Source organism: Pyrus communis, chromosome 3, assembly GCF_963583255.1.
Source record: "Pyrus communis chromosome 3, drPyrComm1.1, whole genome shotgun sequence".
In the NCBI taxonomy this organism is placed as follows: Eukaryota; Viridiplantae; Streptophyta; class Magnoliopsida; order Rosales; family Rosaceae; genus Pyrus; species Pyrus communis.
In genome coordinates this window covers 22,233,463-22,246,345 of record NC_084805.1, presented here as the reverse complement: position 1 = coordinate 22,246,345, position 12,883 = coordinate 22,233,463, and the positions used below count along the sequence as shown (strand labels likewise).

General features: G+C 37.4%; 3 protein-coding genes across 3 annotated transcripts; 2 read left to right on the top strand and 1 right to left on the bottom strand.

The window, feature by feature from the left end:
* Positions 1–2,011: 2,011 nt before the first annotated feature.
* Positions 2,012–5,271, bottom strand: LOC137729550 (peroxisomal 2,4-dienoyl-CoA reductase [(3E)-enoyl-CoA-producing]-like). The gene is made up of 5 exons (XM_068468525.1): positions 5,030–5,271; positions 3,921–4,080; positions 3,196–3,365; positions 2,898–3,120; positions 2,012–2,458 (listed from the first exon to the last, which is right to left on the bottom strand). The coding sequence occupies exons 1-5, from the start codon at positions 5,213–5,215 to the stop codon at positions 2,304–2,306; spliced, it is 894 nt and encodes a 297-aa protein (XP_068324626.1). The 5' UTR covers positions 5,216–5,271; the 3' UTR covers positions 2,012–2,303.
* A 1,099-nt stretch (positions 5,272–6,370) lies between these two features.
* On the top strand, positions 6,371–9,011 carry LOC137729577 (DEAD-box ATP-dependent RNA helicase 36). The gene is made up of 6 exons (XM_068468552.1): positions 6,371–7,030; positions 7,361–7,683; positions 7,810–8,013; positions 8,094–8,175; positions 8,438–8,536; positions 8,680–9,011. Exons 1-6 carry the CDS (start codon positions 6,425–6,427, stop codon positions 8,836–8,838), a joined length of 1,473 nt encoding a protein of 490 aa, XP_068324653.1. The 5' UTR covers positions 6,371–6,424; the 3' UTR covers positions 8,839–9,011.
* A 746-nt stretch (positions 9,012–9,757) lies between these two features.
* LOC137729649 (SKP1-like protein 11) lies at positions 9,758–11,067 on the top strand. The gene has a single exon (XM_068468643.1). The coding sequence runs from the start codon at positions 10,103–10,105 to the stop codon at positions 10,706–10,708; it is 606 nt and encodes a 201-aa protein (XP_068324744.1). The 5' UTR covers positions 9,758–10,102; the 3' UTR covers positions 10,709–11,067.
* The last annotated feature ends 1,816 nt before the right edge of the window (positions 11,068–12,883 follow it).

Genomic DNA, 12,883 nt, shown 5'->3' with positions numbered 1-12,883 from the left:
GTTTTAAAAAGTGATAAAATATAGTCCTGGACATTTAGGGATGGAAAAATTTAGTTGTAAAATAATCTTTAAAATATTAATTTTTAGAGAACTACAACAAAGCCAATGACTGCATTTAGCCCTCTATGACTGAAGATGACCTTAATAATTAGAGTGTGGAGGTGACTTTGGTATTCTGTTTTGATCTTATACACTCTTCTACTCAAACTATGTCTTCTGAGTATTTTTATATTTTATTCAATTCAAAGTCGAGAAATAAAAATGGAAAAGGTGATTCACTCCTCTCCACCTAATTTCGATTATTTTTAGGGTCAAAATCCCCTCTATCGCTTTTATCAACAAACAAAGGACAATTAATCAAATATTTCACTTATAAATGTTCCCACTCTAAGACCAACTCCAATGGTGGGCTAAAAGCCAAATTATCCCCCAAAATTTCCCCCTAAACCCACTCCAACCCAAGGGGAAATTTTGGGCTAAATGCTAAATGCTAAATGCTAAATGATAAACCAATTCCAAATTCCCCTCAAAATTTAGCCCAGAAATCGGAGTGGACTCCACCCAATATTTATCGGAATTTAAATTTTTTTAGATTAAAATGTTCATAAAATTAATTTATGATAGTCTACATATTTAATTTTTTTTAAAATTTAATTTAACAAAAAAAATAGCCTAAGTTCATTTTTTAATAATCCCCGGCTAAAATTTTAGGCTAGAACGGTTGGAGCAGAAAAGTTGTTTCTAGGCTAAAAGCTAAATTTTCCGGGCTAAAAAATTTGGCTTTTATCCCAACCATTGGAGATGGTCTAAAGCTTACTTTATTCAAAATTCAAGTTTTGAAAACAAAAGATCAAAACTTAGGTTGCATCTGTATTTTAATGGGGTTTCTTTTTGGCACACCCTCATAATTCAGACCCTTAATTTTCTTCGATTTGTTTAAATCCAATACAAATAAAAAGTGTAAGACTGGGGTACAAATTGTACGGAAATATCATTTTCCTTCCTAATTTCCGTAACTATGTTACTCCTATATCATTATATGTCATAATGCAACTTTTCTGATTGTCTTCTTGATCTCCGTGGCAAAGCCATCAGTTAATATTATTATTATTATTATTTTTTAAGTCATCAGGCAACTTTTATCCTAGTTGTTCATTTTCTCTTTTAAATATTGAATATTTCTTAGTAGAAAAACAGAGTTAACTTATATCCAATTAGAGCAATTGGTTCCTTAACTAAAAATCTATTACCATTGGTCTCTCAACTCATCAAAACGTGCAGTTATAGTCATTTTCATCAACTCCGTTAAAACTTCCGTCAAAATGAGTCACATGCCATGCACGTAAGGCTAAATCAAGGGGCAAATATATGAAATCAAATACGAAAAATTGCATCAATGGTCTCTCAACTTTAATCCAACTGGAGAAATGGTTCCTGAACTTTAATCCAATTGGAGCATTGACCCTCAACTTTAATCCAATTGTAGCAATGATCCTTCTAACATAACTCATTTTAACGGTGTTAACGAAAATGACCATAGCTACACGTTTTGATGAATTAAGAGACCAATGATAATAATTTTTTAGTTGAAACATCATTACTTCAATCTAATTAAATTTGAGGAAGCATTACTATTTTTTGGTACTACATTTTAAAATGGTTTTATAACAGAGGGCAAGGTAATGGAAGCTTCAAAGTTGAGTTTTTTTGGTACTACATTTTAGTTTCTGTTTGGTTGCTAAGAAAGTAGAACAAGGTAATGGAAGCTTCAAAGTTGAGTCTTTTTGTTTTGATTAAGTTGTGGCGGGTACTACATATAACTTTGAATTAGCTGAATAAAGATTATTGATAGCAATTCAGAGGAAATGTTAGCTTTTTTATCAGCACTCTTCAAGCAACATACACAATGGCGTTCATATGGCATGAATCGCATGATGGTCAGTCCTTTCGAAATAGTTTTGTGGAGTGCGAATTATACAATTGATATGCGAACTATAACGCTTGTTTTGATTTTCTCAACATGTCATGTATATTATTGATATCGGATAATGCTGTATAAACTCTCCTGAATTTATTTAGAGAAACTCCAAATGAAGATAAAGTTCAGAAGCATTCGAAATGGTTCCTAAATTTCAGAAGCATTCGAAACTTTCAACTTCTATTGAATTTTCCCTTTTTTTTGGTTCGTCGCGAGTTCTCAATTAATGGAGATGGATTCCTCTGTTGGAATTCTTATGAGCAGCGAACTGAGTTTTATAAGCGTTGGAGGTAACCGTAAAAATGATCATGTACTTATCCTGTGCTTACAACTTGCTGCTTGGAACCCCTACTGGTGCATTTCTAGATCTGTTCTCTACTGTTCGAGAAAGCTGCTTCACTGCTTCTTTTGGCAGATGGCGAGGCCGGCTCAGCCAAAGTCCCCCATCAACTACAATGACAGTTCCATTGATGAATTTACCTGAAAAATTTACAATGACAAATAAGTTTCCAACGATACAAATGGAAAAGCGACGTTGATAAAAGAGGAGTAACAAAACCCGTAGAAACGAGCATCAAGACCAACTCAATGTTTTGTTACTTGGTTTCATTTTCTATTATTTCCGACTGACTAAAGCTTTGCACGGATATTTTCTTCAACTGAAAGCATGATGGGACTGGATAACGCTAAAAAGCTGAAGCATCAAGAGATAATGTGCATGAAAAGTCCTGAAATCAGATACATGTCAAACCAGGATGGACTCCTGCAGTTTGATAATTGCAGTATTTCATACTCTTTTTCTAAGGGGGTTGCAGCACAAAACTTTACGATTATGCAAAAGATACCGATATTGCTAATCACATGTTGCTACAAAGATGACGATGATGATATTAAAATGCACAAACAAACGCTACCCAACCTGCATCCGAAGTAAGGTAGAGAGCGGCCATAGCAATATCCCATTTGTCCCCTAGTTTATACAAGGGCATGTAATCTCTAGCTTTGCTATTTATCTCCGCAGGTGCAAGTTTACTCATGCCAGGTGTATCACCAATGGGACCCGGTGCTATTCCATTGACCCTAATGTCGTAGTCAGTTCCCCACTCGAGTGCCAAGTTTCTCATAGTGGCATCAACAGCTGCCTGTTGGAAAGGGATCATTTTGAATATACTTATCACAAAAACAAGATATAACAACTGAAAATATATCGAACAAACCTTGGCTGCTGATACATGGACTTGATACCAAGCGGCTGTATAATGTAAAGTAACACTGATGTTCAATATTGTTCCACCACCAGATGAGCCCCTTCCGGGCCCTCCTTTTTTAAGATACTTAAGTGCTTCATGGCACATTGTGAATGTACCAACAGCATCAATATCCATAACTACAGGGAAGAAACGAAATATATGGTTTATTGGGTCAAAAAAGCACCTATAAATGAAGACGTTTTAATAGGCCAATGATAACCTAGTGAAAACAAAATGTACTACAACTTTGAGTTTACCTTAGTAAATCAACTATAGATCTAATAACAGAACTCATTTGTTTGCTTAATCTCTGTTTGCCCATTTCAATTGAGTTAAAAGGCTCAGATAGCTGGATCATATCCTTAAAAAGCAAACTTACAAACAAGTTTATGGATGCACCCACGCATTCCTGCTTTCTTTTGATTTCAGCACGCTTTAGTAATATATATTTTTTGTGTTAACCTAATATCTTTGAAATTTCAAAAGATTCTTTTTACAATTGATATATTAAGATCCCAAGCTAGAGAAAACCTTGCACTTATGAAGTTTTTCACCAAAAACAGTGCTCAACCATTGGCTGAAAATGTTTTAGCCCATAAATACACAAGAAGAATTTCATTTGATACCGAAATGAAGAAAATAAACAAATTCATATGTCCAAACATATGATAAAGATTGTTACAACATCCAACCTGTTCGAAATCCATTAGGTGATAGATCCTCTGCTGATACAAGAAAATTGCCAGCTGCAGCATTCACAAGTACGTCAAGCCTACCAAAATGCTGGAAAGTTGATTCCACCACTCTTTTTGCATCTTCCTGTTTACGAACATCTCCCTCAAAACCAACAGCCTGATACAAAAGGAAAAAATCAAAATAAATAATCTTGAACTATACAACCAACTAATTCCGATATGAATTGAACTTATGCACTAATACTAAATCACTACTCCCACAATTGGACTTTGAGCCATTTCATGCCGTGAATGAGACCATAGTGAAGATCTCAAGCCGCCAGGTAAACTCTAGAACCTACTCCTTGTGTTGCTGATGGCCTTCGACTTTTAAATTCATATCTAAGATCATAGTGCAACCCTAACCTGCTTGACCAACAGAATCACCATTCCTTTTTGTTGCCCAAAGTGCACACAAGTTCTGCTTTGGTTAATTTGCAGTCGTTCGATGGGTGACTAGGAGTTATTGGTTTTGATCAACAGACAAAACATTACCTGTAAACACATTTCGACCAAAAAACAACTGACACACGCCCTTTCAACTCCAAAGTTTACACCAAAGCAATGATCATGCGAGCAAAGAATCCGCTAATGCATATTAACTTAAGTATTTAACACTTGTAATTCCTTGGCACCCAAAAATCAATTTTAGTTGAGATAGTGTACGGTAAACCCAGATGGGCATATAAAGTATAAATGAAACTCCGAAATAAAATTCGGAAATTCACCCGCTTTTTCAATCAACCAAGCAGAACAACAATATTTATTATCTTTTTCTGAAAAAGGAACTACATTTCATTTCCCACATTTTCTCAGAAACCAAACAACCCCACGATTCAGCAAACCAGAAACATAAACAAAAACAAAAAAGACCCAGCTTTGGAATCAGAGAATACTGATAATGCATACAAATCCAATATCTTTCCTCACTTTTCTCATTACCCAATTTCCAAAATAGTTCACTGATAACAAAGAACAAACAGAATCGTATTTATTCCATTTTTCTCAATTTTCTGAGCAACCAAACAGACCCCAGAAAATAAAAAGCTTGACAAAAGAGAAGGTACCTGAATTCCAAGAGATCGAAGCTCGGAGACGGCTGAGTCAAGCACTTGCTTCCGGCGGCCCATGATGGCAATGGAGGCGCCATGTTTGCCGAATTGGGTCGACATTTCCAACCCGATTCCTGACCCACCTCCGGTTATCAGAGCCACCTTCCCTTTCACCGCATCAGCCTTGAACGGCGACTCCATCTCGCTCTCTTCTATCTGTTCTTCTCTCTTGCTTGCTTCTACGAAGCTCCTGTTAGGCTATACAATAGCCTGATGTGTTTCGTATGGCGACACCGGTCAATGTATACAGTTTGTGGTCCAAAATAAAATTGTTATATTTTATTGAGCTAATTACGAAATTTTGTCACCTTCAAAACCACGCTCTATTTATTTTAAAAAAAAAAATTCACTTCACTAGCTAAACTTATAAAATATTAACAATTTAAACAACTATTATTTCTGAGTTTCTAACCATATGCACAAGAAAATATTCACTTACAACCAATTCATAGGATTAGTGGCATCTTCCAACTAGTTTAATGTTCATGTGTATTAAAATATGAATAGTTTATCTGATAGAAATTTACTACGTGGTGAATTGGTAACAAGAGAGTGTCTCTTTTGAAGAAGATTAGTTAGACCATAAGGTAGCCTAATTTTGGTCTAACATGAGACTTATCCATTCTAAATTTTAACGTAACGTTACTTTGGATTGCAAAGTTTGTGCTAGACAAAAGTTAGGCAGGAAAGAAAAAATAAGCTAAATGATTAGTTTGATTGCCTTATAGAAGTGGGTGTCACTCAAATCACATAAATAGTTAATGAAGATTCGTATGCTCAAATGCAAAAGTGGTTTAAATTGGTTAAAATTTAATTCTTTGTGGAGTAATGGATAATTTGCACCTTTTTTTTCCTTCCAACTTATTAATTTTTTATTTTTTAAGCTTATTTTAAGGGCTAATTGCATTTGCATCACAAGATTTGGAGTCATTTGCAATATAAGCGGTGAGGTTTCAATTTTCAGATTTCACTATGTAATTTTTGAATTTCACTAATTTTATCTTTTCATCGATTTTATTGTCTAATTAGACATTAAATGTTGATTTGACAGTTCAAATATGGATCGAGACTATACCACATCACTAGACTTACCACTCAACATGTAATTAAACGGTAAAATCAACATAGGGGTAAAATTTATACAATTCAAAATTACGTGGTGTAATATTCAAAACTGAAAACTCGCGACTGCAAATGAACACCTAATCTTATATCTTATGGTGTAAAATGCAGCTAGCCCTTGTTTCAATTTTGGCGCTAATAATTGGCAACCAAGCGGTGTCGTTTCTGTCACACCCTACTCAAAGGTTAAAACTTTCAGCCGCCACCTTCCTGGAAACCAAAAACACGATGGCTGAAGAAGAAAACACTGTGTCCGTCGGCTTCCCTCTCTTCAAACCCGCCGCACCCAAATCCCCAAAACCCTCCAAAAACCCTAATCCCGCCGAAACTGCTGCCCCCTCCGCCCCTGACTTCCAAATAGAAAAATCCACAAACCCTAACCCCGACTCCGCCGCTACATTCGCCGACCTCGGCCTCGCCGACTGGGTCCTCCGAACATGCGACGAGCTTGGTATGAAAAAGCCTACGGCGGTCCAATCCCACTGCATCCCCGAAATCCTAGCGGGCCGGGACGTGCTGGGCATCGCCCAGACCGGTAGCGGCAAGACGGCGGCGTTCGCTCTGCCGATTCTACAGCGGCTCTCCGAGAACCCTTTCGGGGTTTTCGCGCTGGTGGTCACGCCGACGAGGGAGCTGGCATACCAGTTGGCCGAGCAGTTTAGGGCTCTGGGGGCGTCTTTGCACTTGCGATGCTCTGTGGTTGTCGGAGGCATGGATAGCTTGACTCAAACTCAGAGCTTGACGGCTAGACCGCATGTGGTGATCGCCACGCCGGGGAGGATTAAGGTCATGCTTAGCCAGAAGGATATTCGTCCTGTGTTCTCTAACACCAAGGTAACTGGTATCTGCCATTTTATTTTCGTCAGTAATTTGGTCAATTATTTTGTATTGTATAAAATTGTAATGTGGTTACATGGTGTAATGTGCGATTTAACTGAGTTTTCGGCTTCTTTTTGAAAACGGATATGGATGGGAAGCTAAGAAATTTTTTAAAGGAATGATGATCTGAATAGGACAATTGTAACAAATTCGAAAATTAGTTTATCCATGGCAAGATTAGGATCTTAATTAATTGGTGATTTGACGATGATAACAACGACGGATTCAGCTTGTCCTCTTCACTATGAATTCTGTACTTATATAGAATATTTAATTTCGTTTCAGTTTCTAGTTCTGGATGAAGCAGATAGATTATTGGATGTTGGCTTTGAAGAGGAGCTGAGAGCGGTGTTTGAGTGCTTGCCAAAGAGTCGGCAAACTCTGTTATTTTCTGCAACTATGACAAGTGAACTCCGAGCACTGAATAGACCTTCTGCAAATAAGGCATACAAGTACGAGGCATATGAAGGTTTCAGAACAGTTGACACTCTAAAGCAGCAATATGTTTACAAACCCAAAAGTGTGAAGGATGTTTATCTGGTACACATTTTGTCTAAACTTGAAGATATGGGTGTTCGCTCTGCCATCATATTTGTTGCAAAATGCAGGTATCTCTCTTTTCCGATATTTGTCATATGTTATGGTGCCATGGTTGGCTCGTTTGTTGAACGGCTAACCAATTGACATGCACTATTAAATAATTATCAAATTATGATTTTATAATGTGTGAGCAGGACTTGTCACCTTTTGAGTTTGTTACTAGAGGAGCTTGATCAAAGATTTTCAGCGTTGTATTCATTTAAGTCCCAGTCTCTAAGACTTGCTGCATTACATCGATTCAAATCTGGACAGGTTCCTGTGTTGCTCGCAACTGATGTTGCCAATCGTGGTTTGGACATTCCGACAGTCGACCTAGTTATCAATTACGACATTCCAAGGTTTTATTCCAGTTGACCTATTATTGCTACCTTCTGAGAAAATGTAGTTCAAGTATAATCTAATTGCCATGTACTCACAGGGATCCAACGGATTATGTTCACCGTGTGGGGCGTACTGCAAGAGCAGGCAGAGGAGGTTTAGCCATAAGCTTCATTACCCAAGTAAGTAGCAGTAGCAGAATTGGTCATTGTGAAATGGGTTATTGTTAGCAACTTGTAGCTTAGTAATCTCTCTCCTAGTTTCCTCCCTCCAATTGAAGAAATCTTGAGGTGGTCGTTCACTTGTAGTTCATAATTCCAACTATTGAGAATTGGGAGGAAGATGTTTTTCTTTCTACTTTCTTGATTGAAGAAGAGAAATATTATTTGTTTGAAAAAAAGTGATTATGTGTTTTTGTTAACAAGGGAGATTGCTTTTTTGCAGAAAGAGGTAAACCTCGTTAAGAAAATAGAAGAAGTTGTAGGGAAACAAATGGAGGAATTTGAATGCAAGGAAAACGACGCTCTTGCTGATATTACCAAGGTATTGCATTTTTTCAGTTGAAAGAAATGATTGAAATACATGTACGACCTATTGGTTAAGTAAAGCTTGTTGAAAAGCTAGTCATCAATGCCTACTTTTAGTTTCGGAAATGTTTGCTTATGTATTATACCTTGAACGCGCAGGTTTTCAAGGCCAGGCGTGTTGCAAAGATGAAGATGCTGGATGATGGGTTTGAAGAGAAGGAACAAGAACGGAAGAAACAAAAGCTGAAGATGCTAGAAGAGAAAGGTTTACTGAAGAAAAGGAGCAAGAAGAGGAAAAGGGAAAAATCTGACAAGTAATTGGCGCCTATCTCGAACCGAAAAACTTCAATAGTATCATTTTTGTAGAGTAGGCCTTTAATACAAGGATACAATGTCCATTTTTAAGCTTGCTTTGTTTCTTTGTTAATTAAATTTCAAACTTTGTATGTTGTGAAAAGTAACTATTAATTCGATCATCTCTTCTTTCGTTATGTTGGTCTTTCAATATATATTTGCATACGGATTCAATTCATTTCTTTTCGGCTTTGTTTTGGTTTCGTACGAGCCTACGATGGGAAATGTTCAGAAGGAGAGCCGAGGTGCAAATTTGGATGTTATGGTTTTGGTTTCTTGATTAGGGTCAGAATTACTCAACTAGAGAGGTTTGTAAACCTTGTTCATAGAGTTCTGATGCCCAACCAACCATTGTCTATAATTCTGAATTAATTATCATATTACGTTGGAAGTTTGATATATGTAACGCATATTTAGGATAACACATTCATCAGCCCAAACAATGAATGTATTCTTGCAAATATCGTAATTAGAATCGTTCATTAACTTCATTTTATTTATCATTCAGATTGTATCGAACAAATCAATGATTTAGTAATATATAACATCCCCGTGAAGATTTGTCCATCTATTTGACACGCATACTTTTTTATATATTATTGAAAATGTTCTTTCTTTTAGTAAAGGTAAGTTCACGACATCTCTTAGTACACTCTATATTATCTTCCTTAGTCCGCTCCCTCGTCACATTATCATTTGTTAAAAAAAAAAAAAAAAGTATTAACCTTAAAAAAGAAAGTATTGATCTTTTAGTCTCATTTCACATCTTCCTTAGTCCGCTCCCTCATCACATTATCATTTGTTAAAAAAAAAAAAAAAAAAAAAGTATTAACCTTAAAAAAGAAAGTATTGATCTTTTAGTCTCATTTCACATTAAGTATAATTTAGCCACTACCTCCTCCTCTTAACACTTACCCGGTCTTCCTCCTCACGCGGACACTCCGAGTCTTCTCTATTTCCTTGCCCAGATTTCATGCTTTCCCGTCCCAATGTGTGATTAACAAAGAATAATTACGATTAACGATTAACAGCCACTGCCAAACAACTCCCTAATTTTTCGCCGAATTTTCAACAAATGTCATGTTTTTAGGGTTCATTCACTAATCCCACTCCCAAATTCCTTTGGAAAAATCATTAATGCGCCCCTATATAATCCCCTTCTTTGTCTTCCCAATTTCACCACCAATCTATTTACAAACCCACCTTCGTGAATCCATCAGAAAACGACATGTCGACCGAGGAGAAGACGATTGAAGACCCTGCATCCTCCGCCTCTGCCACCGAGGAAAATAAGAATGAAGCCTCCGCCTCCGAGGCGCCGTCTACGACGGAAAACGACGGCGGGGAAAAGAAGAAGATCTCCCTCAAGACCTCCGACGGCGAGGTCTTCGAGATCGACGGGGATATCGCGATGCAGTTCGAGACCGTCAAGTCGTTCTTCCAGGACGAGGGCGTCGGCGACATGGTGATGCCGGTGCCGAACGTGCACAGCGCGGAGCTCGTGAAGATCATCGATTTCTGCACCAAAACCCAACATCTGCATCGGAAAGTGGAGCAAGATGAGGCGTGGAGGAAGGAGCTGAGGAAAATCAGCACCGATTTCGTCAGGGAGTTAACAACCGACAGCGTGATGGAGCTGATCCTGGCCGCCGACTTCTTGCACGTCGATCTATTGCTGGAAGTGCTGAACCAGACCGTGGCGGATCGGATCAAGAACAAGAGCGTCGAGTACGTGAGGAAGTTGTTCGGCGTCGAGAGCGATTACACGCCCGAGGAAGAACAGAAGCTTCGCGAGGAGTATGCTTGGGCTTTTGAAGGAGTCGATGAAGACTGAATATATAATTTGAAGTTACCGTTTTTAATTTTGGTTCTTGAATTTCGGGTTAGGGTTAAATTTGTGAAAATAAAAAGAGGTGTCTGAATATCACCGTCCAAAATAAAGACGAGAAGACTAGCAGTGGATGAATAGTAGAGTTTTAATTTTATTATTGATGATGGTGTGGATTAGTGCTAATTATTAATTGAAATCTTGTTGATTGGCTAATTGGTTTTGGAAATCTACTAGGGAAATTGCAATTTCCTACCTCTCATCAATCTATTTTTCGGGTTTTCAATGTATTTTTCCGAATTGTAGAGTCGGAGTTACATCCTAAGTACTTACCATGTCAGAAAGTGCAAATCTTGCTCTCCAAATAATGATATTCCTTTTCTAAGAAGCGAAATTGAGGATGCTGATTAGTTGTTCTTGAATCAAACAAATCTTGGTTTTAATGAATTGTAGCGTTAGAGTCACATTTCAAGTACATAAGCATGTTGAAATGTAAATTTTGCTCTCAGATAACGATTTTTTTTTTCTTTACTGAATTTTCTATTGTTCTTAGGCATGTTTACTTACATAGTATGGTGATATGAAGAATGAAGGACTAGAAAGAATGAGGATTTGAAGGATTAGGTATGCAGCATTAGACAACCCTCCATATGTTAATGGGATACTTGATATGTTAATGGGATATCTTCTGTTTTCAGGTATTCAGTACTTCAAATTGATAGAAATACATAATTTATGCATTCCCTAAAGTGCTAGTAAATATATGATTTGAAATCATAATCATTTATTCTCATTCTCATACATAATAAGTAAACCCAGCTCAACTGAGGCCCTCTGGTTTTTATGTGCAGGAGATCACTAGGTGATACCATGGACGAAGCCATGCAGGGACCAGAATGGTCTCGGGCATACCTTCATATATTTTTTTCACACAAAAAACTGGAGTTATTCTTGTGAGTTCCAAAGATATTTCAGGTGATTTGGACCTAAATCAGAATCTTTTCTTTATTTCTTTCACTATGTTCAATTTGAGGCTGGTGGCTCTTATGGAGTTAACTGGCATTATTGTGAGTTTGCAGGAACTTAGTTGATCAGAAGAGAGAGAGACGGAAAGTAGGCGAGAGTTTGGTTTTTATTTTTATTTTTTGCTTTATTCTCATCCTCCATCCTTTTTCCCCTCACCACTTACAATTACTTTTATTTTGTATCCAAGTCATGATACTTGACACGGGGGTGAGTTGAGGAAAGGGATGACAAGAACAACATGACACCAAACTCAAATAATGGTTGTCGGTACTTAGGACATGACAGATCCTTGTTCTTTATATCAGAAGAGCACTTTAAGATGAAATTTTTAGATCCCTTCTAAGCTAAAATTCTGACGCCGTCACTGGGTGAAATCTCGATTTATCTTCATCAAATTTTGGTTTTTATCCATATGTGGGAGAGCTATTTCAAGTCTAATTAATTCATTTATCTCGTTTACAATTAACTGCATTCTTTTGTTACTTGCCATTGTACCTCGATTTATCCCAATCAAACTCGATTTCCTCTAATCATGCCTTAATTTCCTTTATTAGCCTCTTGTAAACGAGGCACAAGAAGATCATAAATAGAGCTGTAGCTCTTGGATCCCTCCAGCTCAGCTGACTGCACCGTCACGCCTTGCGTCGGTATGCCCCCCAACACTGCCTGAATCCTCCCTGCAATGCCTCGAAGGCGATCACATCTTTGTTTCAGAGCATCCAGTGGTGGAGCTAGCATGGGTCATTAGTTGTTTTTGATCTCTAACATCTTCAAAAATCTTATGTATATTTGTTTGTATATTGTTTAGATCCGTATAAGCAAACTAAATTACAACCTTCTCCTTCTACTTTTTTAATTTTCTTCTACCATAGCCTTAACAGAATTCAACATTACCCATAGTATCCTGCATCCACTCTCGACAAGTCTCTACAAATTATAGTAGTTGTCAACATATGTTGGCGTAAACTTTTGAGATATGTTGACAGAAATTGGCAAGTGCTTATTAGGTGTTCGACGAAATGGCTCAATGAGATTTTTTTGGTTCATAATTATGATCCATTATTTGAAAATAGAGTAGAAATGGGAAAATTACCGCAGAGGAGACGGTGGTTGTTGAAAGCTGAAAAACAGAGGAAAGGTCCTTTTGATGTTTGA

Excerpts from the sequence above, each read along its gene's own strand:
- LOC137729550 (XM_068468525.1), bottom strand. The coding sequence starts at position 5,215 with ATGGAGTCGCCGTTCAAGGCTGATGCGGTGAAAGGGAAGGTGGCTCTG. Across the intron at positions 3,366-3,920 it reads ACCTAATGGATTTCGAACAG|TTATGGATATTGATGCTGTT; the intron begins GTTGGATGTTGT and ends TCTTCCCTGTAG. Across the intron at positions 3,121-3,195 it reads TCCATGTATCAGCAGCCAAG|GCAGCTGTTGATGCCACTAT; the intron begins GTTTGTTCGATA and ends CCTTTCCAACAG.
- LOC137729649 (XM_068468643.1), top strand. The coding sequence starts at position 10,103 with ATGTCGACCGAGGAGAAGACGATTGAAGACCCTGCATCCTCCGCCTCT.
- LOC137729577 (XM_068468552.1), top strand. The coding sequence starts at position 6,425 with ATGGCTGAAGAAGAAAACACTGTGTCCGTCGGCTTCCCTCTCTTCAAA. Across the intron at positions 8,014-8,093 it reads ATCAATTACGACATTCCAAG|GGATCCAACGGATTATGTTC; the intron begins GTTTTATTCCAG and ends ATGTACTCACAG. Across the intron at positions 8,537-8,679 it reads CTCTTGCTGATATTACCAAG|GTTTTCAAGGCCAGGCGTGT; the intron begins GTATTGCATTTT and ends TTGAACGCGCAG.